At 63.6% G+C, this 4,961-nt stretch overlaps 1 protein-coding gene across 1 annotated transcript in view; it reads right to left on the minus strand.

Annotated features, from left to right (window-relative positions):
• Positions 1 to 1,589, minus strand: part of ENPP7 (ectonucleotide pyrophosphatase/phosphodiesterase 7) — a 4,002-nt gene extending 2,413 nt beyond the window's left edge. Inside the window, exons 1-2 of the mRNA XM_012734572.1 lie at positions 1,337 to 1,589; positions 502 to 647 (exon numbers count right to left, since the gene is read on the minus strand). Of these exons, the coding sequence (XP_012590026.1) occupies positions 502 to 647; positions 1,337 to 1,589 (399 nt within the window). The remainder of the gene's footprint in view (positions 1 to 501; positions 648 to 1,336) is intronic.
• Positions 1,590 to 4,961: the final 3,372 nt, after the last annotated feature.

A 4,961-nucleotide genomic window follows, 5' to 3' on the forward strand; every position in this document is an offset into this window, starting at 1 on the left:
CGCGGCGTGACAGGCGATGGCAGCGGGCTCGGCGCCCCGGGAGATGACAGGCGGCCACGCCTCAGGCTGGCACAGTCCTTGTCCCGCGGCCCCGGGCCCCTCCCTGGGAGCGGGAGCGCCTGGCTCGCCGCCCAGCGCCGCCCCCCTCTCTGGGCCTGCGTCCTTCTGTCCCTCCACCGGCGCCCTCCAGCCCCCGCCTGGCCGCCTGTCCTCCGCAGCTGGAGCTGCTGTGCTTGTGGCCCCCTGGGCCCCGCCCGAGCCAGCCTTTCACGGAGACCCCAGGGGTCTCTGCCCTGGCCGGCGAGGAAGCAGGAGGGCACTCGGCCTGGCGGGGAGCTGGCCGAGCCCCCCGAGTTTGTGCTGGACTCACCTGGAAGAGCCCATTTGACGCTGGCCGGAGGCCAGGCCTGCCGGTGGGAACCCCCGGGTGGGGGTCCCGCCTGGGCAGAGCCTGCCCTCGCCCCCCAGCGTGGCAGCGAGCCTCCGGCGAGGCGGGCTCACCTGCTTCTGCGCCGTGATCCAGATGGGCAGGCTGCCGTTCTCCCACCAGGACTGCCTGGTCAGCGTGGGGTGGTAGGGCAGCTTCAGCTTGCTCGTGGTGTTGTAGAACATGTTGTGCACCACGCCGTGGTTCTCGATGTATTTGCCTGGCGGGAGGACCGGGGCTCAGGGCCACATCCGCCCCTCCCGGCCTCCCGTCGCCCGCCTGTGGGCGCGAAGGCGCGAGCCCACCGCCGGCCCCCTGGACAGCCCCTGGACAGTCCTGTGAGGGGACTCCTGGCCCGGAGGACACTCGATTTACTTTCTGAAGCGAATCACAGCAGGTCCAGGTGTGTCCCTTAGGTCAAGTGAAAGGTGACCGTGGCGGAAGAGCTGGCGTGCCCGCAGGACGTGGGCTCGGGGTGCACTGAGCGTCCCCCCAGGGTCAGGTCCACCCGCGGCCCCAGAGTGGGGACTTGTTTGGAAATAGAGCCTTGGCGGGCGTAACAGGCAAGGTTAAGATGAGCTCTCTCTGGACTGGGGTGCCCCCCGCAGGTGTCCCCACCAGCAAAGGAGGGGAGGCCTGTGCGGAAGACGCGGGGCTGGTGGGCGCGGGGGCTGCCGGTGTCTCGGGAGCCACCCCGCTGCGCTCCGCCTGCACAGCCCCGGCCGGGCCAGGAGGCCAGGGCCGCCCTCCCGCCTCTCAGGTGTCCCCCACAGCTCGCCCAGAGACCCCCGGGGTGCGCCGGGCGGCAGTCTTGGGCGGGAGGAGGCGGGGGGCCGGCCGGCCGTGGGCTGTGGAGCCTCCCGGGACCCTCCCCTGGGCCCCTGGTCTCAGCGCCTCCCGCGGGCTCACCTGTGACCAGGGTGAAGTGGCAGGGGCTGGTGATGGTGATGAAGGCGGGGGTCATGTAGCGGGCCTTCACCCCCTCAAGGGCCATCTTGTCCAGTTTGGGGGTGCTCACGTCCTCGTCGTAGTTCCACCGGAAGCCGTCAAAGGACACCAGAAGCAGCTTCATCCGGGGGGAGCCCTTCTTGGGGACGGGCCCCCCCGCAGCTGGCGCCAGGAGGGTGGCCAGCGCTGCGGCCAGGACAGTGAGGCGTCTCATGGTGGCCCTGGGTGCCGCCGGGCTCCTGCACAGGAGCAAAATCCCAGGGTCACGGCTGCCCTTGCCCCGCGGGGACTGAAGGCAGGACTGCCACGTACCTGGTCTCAGCGGGAGGCTCTGATCGCGGCCTCAGCCTCTGCCTTTATTGCCAGCCCAGTCCTCAGGCCGGTTGCTCCTCCCCTCTGGGCGCGTGTGTGGGGAGGGGTCACTCCCTGAGGACCAGAGTGCAGGAGTAGGGCCTTGGGGGAGCGGCCCCCGCTAGGGGTCAGTGCGGGGGAGCCCCGGCAGCTGTAGGTGGCGGGCGGCAGGGGTCGCTGCCCTGTGGGGGCGCAGGCACGTGGGGGAAAGATCCCCGCTCAGGCCCAGCAGCGGGAGGCCGCCGGCCAGGGCAGGGCCAGCGCCGCCCGTCAGCGCGGCTTGTGGCGGGTTTTGATAATTGTGTAGACTTTGAAAGGAAATTCCCAGGTGCCTCGCTCTCCCTATCTTCACCTTCGCCTTTGCTCCTGACACTCCCCAGGGGACCCTGGAGCTGGGCGTTGGTGCCCAGGATTTTAGTTCCTACAGCTGCTCTGTGGCAGTGGCGGCCTCTCCCCTGTGTGAGTCTCGTGACGCTGCTTTGCTTTCCGTCCCCGTCCTCGTCACTGCCCAGGAGCTCTCCTGGGGGCTGGCTGCCCCCAGCGTGGGAGCGGTGGGTGGGGGGCGCCCGAGGGAGTTCAGGAGGGCGGTCGCTGCGGCACAGGGCGGGACTGCCACCTCGTCCCCCCCCACCGGGTACCGCCGCTCGCCCCCACATCCCGCCAGCGCTTGCGAGGGGTCCTGGGGCTTGTGCCCTGAGCCACTCGCCCAGGGGCAAGCTGGGATCTTGCCGCGGTTTTAATTCTCCTTTCCCGTCACGGAAGCGATGACAAGAATTTCTCATACACCTGTGGGCCACGTATCTGTCCTCTTTGGAGACATATCTGTTCAGACCTGCTGATTAAAAAAAAAACTGCTCTCGTCGAGTTGTCGAAGTTTGCCGTGTACCTTGGAGATCGGCCGCCCGTGGGCCGATGCGCTGACTTCACCTGCTAGTGTTTTCTTTCAGTGTGTAGGAGCTTGTCATTTGATGTAGTTCTGATTGTGCATTGTGACTTTTACTGCTCTTGCCATTGGGGTGGGGTTCCCAGGGGTGTCTGTCACAGGCGTCATGGAAGACAGCACCTATGCTTTCTTTTTGTTTTTTTTTTTTAAAGATTTATTTATTCATACAGAACTGGGGTACAGGCCAGAGATGCGGAGGGTGAGAGGCTTCACCAGAGACAGAGTGGGGAAGAGAACAGGCAGATGACCAAGGTACACTGCTGGGGGGAGCAGCGGGTGGGCCAGGAGAGGTCTGCTGCCATGTGGTCACCTCCGGGGCAGGCGGGGATCGAACTCATGTGGAAGTGGCTTAAGCTTCTTAGTGCAGTGCTTTAACCCCCTGCGCCACCAGGGAGGGCCCGCACCTATGCTTTCTTTTAGGTGGTCTATGGTCCGGTCTCCCAGTCTTTAATCCTCTTCAATGTCCGTGTATGGAGTTAGAGAAGATCCAGTTTCACTCTTTCGCAAGTGAGTGACCAGCTTTCCCAGCATCATCTGTTGAGATTTTTACCTTCTCCTTTATCATAAATCAGGTGTCCATGCGTGCATGGTTTTATTTCTGGGCTTTAGGTTCGGTTCCAATTTTATTCCAATGCCATATTGTTTAAATTACGGTTGCTTTATAATATGGTTTAAAAGCAGGTAACAAGATGACTCCATTTTTCTTTTTCTTCTTTCTCAGTTTTGCTGTAATTATTTGGGGTCTTTATTTTTTCATATAAATTTCAGTATTTTTGTTCCATTGCTTTGAAAAAATTAGCATTGGAATTTTAATGGGGGTTGCATTAAATCTATGTTACTTGTAGCTGGAGGGAAAAGCCTGAAGAGGGGTCTGGATGACGCCTCCCACATGGGGACACAGGTGATGACTCTGCCCGAGCGGGGAGAGACTGGGACACGGGCTGCCAGCCTCTTATCTTGAGGGTGTAAGGTCGAGGCCGGGCGAGGTGGAGGTGGGAATGTGGAACTTAAAACTGCTGCCTCTTGCACTCTGGCCACCCGCTCTGCCACCTTACGTAACTGTGTAAAGATAGCAACTTCGATGCCCGCGGAAGCCTGCTCTTGTCCCCCAGTGGGCGCAACTGCTCTGACCTCTATTCTTTGGGGTCCAGGAACCTCACCCGGGGGCGCCATAAAGTTCCTGCTTGTCAGAAACTTTGCCTGGACCCCTCCATCCCTTTACTGTGCTGAACTTTCAGGGGGCAGGCCGAGCCCCTGGTCTGCGGCCGGCTGGGTCCTTCGTGCCCGTGTCCCTGGTGGGCCTGAGCCGTTGGTGTGGGGCTGTGCTGGGGGCAGGCGGCAGCCCCAGAGGGCTCCCTCGTCTGTGGGCCCCGCAGACCAGTCTGGGGGGGCAGGGGCCCGGCGATGGGACCTCCCCTGCTCGGGTGAGAGGAGGGCTCGCCATGTCACCTCGCCCTCCTGGCCGCGCCTGCCCGCTGCCCGCCTGGTGCTGACCCGACTTCCCTCACAGCGGGGCTTATTAGATCCACTTTATCAGTGGCTGTAGCTTTTGTTACTTCTTTATCTCAGTGCGGCCTGGGCTCCCGGCTAATGGAGGATTAATATTTTAATAGGATTACTGTGGCCTGTTGGTGCAGGGCGCCCCTCCCAGCCGCTCCCGGCCTCCTGCTGGTTTGCAAGGAGCAGGGTGGCTGCACGGGGCTCGGGTGGGGATGCCCTGCGGGGTGAGGTTCCCATGGAGACTCAGCTGTTTCCAGGTCAGTAAGCCAGGCTGTAGGAGAGCGGGGGGAGCTGCAGCTGGGGGGCAGGTGGAGCTAGAGAGGGGTGCAGAGGGGTTCACCCCAGCAGGAGTTCTATAACCCTTCCTTGGCTGTCCAGCACAGGGGCCACAGAGGCTCGTGGGATTCGGGGACACACGGCCCTGGCTAAGCGCCGAGAGTCAGGCACGCCCTGGGGTGGGGTCCTGGCCTGGACCCGGGGGCTGCCCAGCTTCCCTGCTCTCCTGGGCGCCAGGTCCAGAAGAAGGTGTTTCCGCAGAGGCTCGGGGCTAACGCACGGGCGGTGTCCACGCCAGAGCCGCCGGGAGTCTCGGGGCCGAGGGGCACCCCGGAGCTGGCGCTTCCGGGCTGTGAGGGGCATGCCCTGATGCCCGTGCCCGCGGTCCAGGCCCCGGGCGTGGCCGTCACCCTGCCTTTCTATGCGGGATGCCACACCCGAACCCCAGAGAGTTCGGTGCCAGGATGTGGGGGCGTTGGAGACCTGAGTGCTGCTGCCGGCACTGAACGGCCGCAG

Source organism: Condylura cristata, unplaced genomic scaffold (assembly GCF_000260355.1).
Source record: "Condylura cristata isolate star-nosed mole 26May11 unplaced genomic scaffold, ConCri1.0 scaffold00060, whole genome shotgun sequence".
Lineage (NCBI taxonomy): Eukaryota > Metazoa > Chordata > Mammalia > Eulipotyphla > Talpidae > Condylura > Condylura cristata.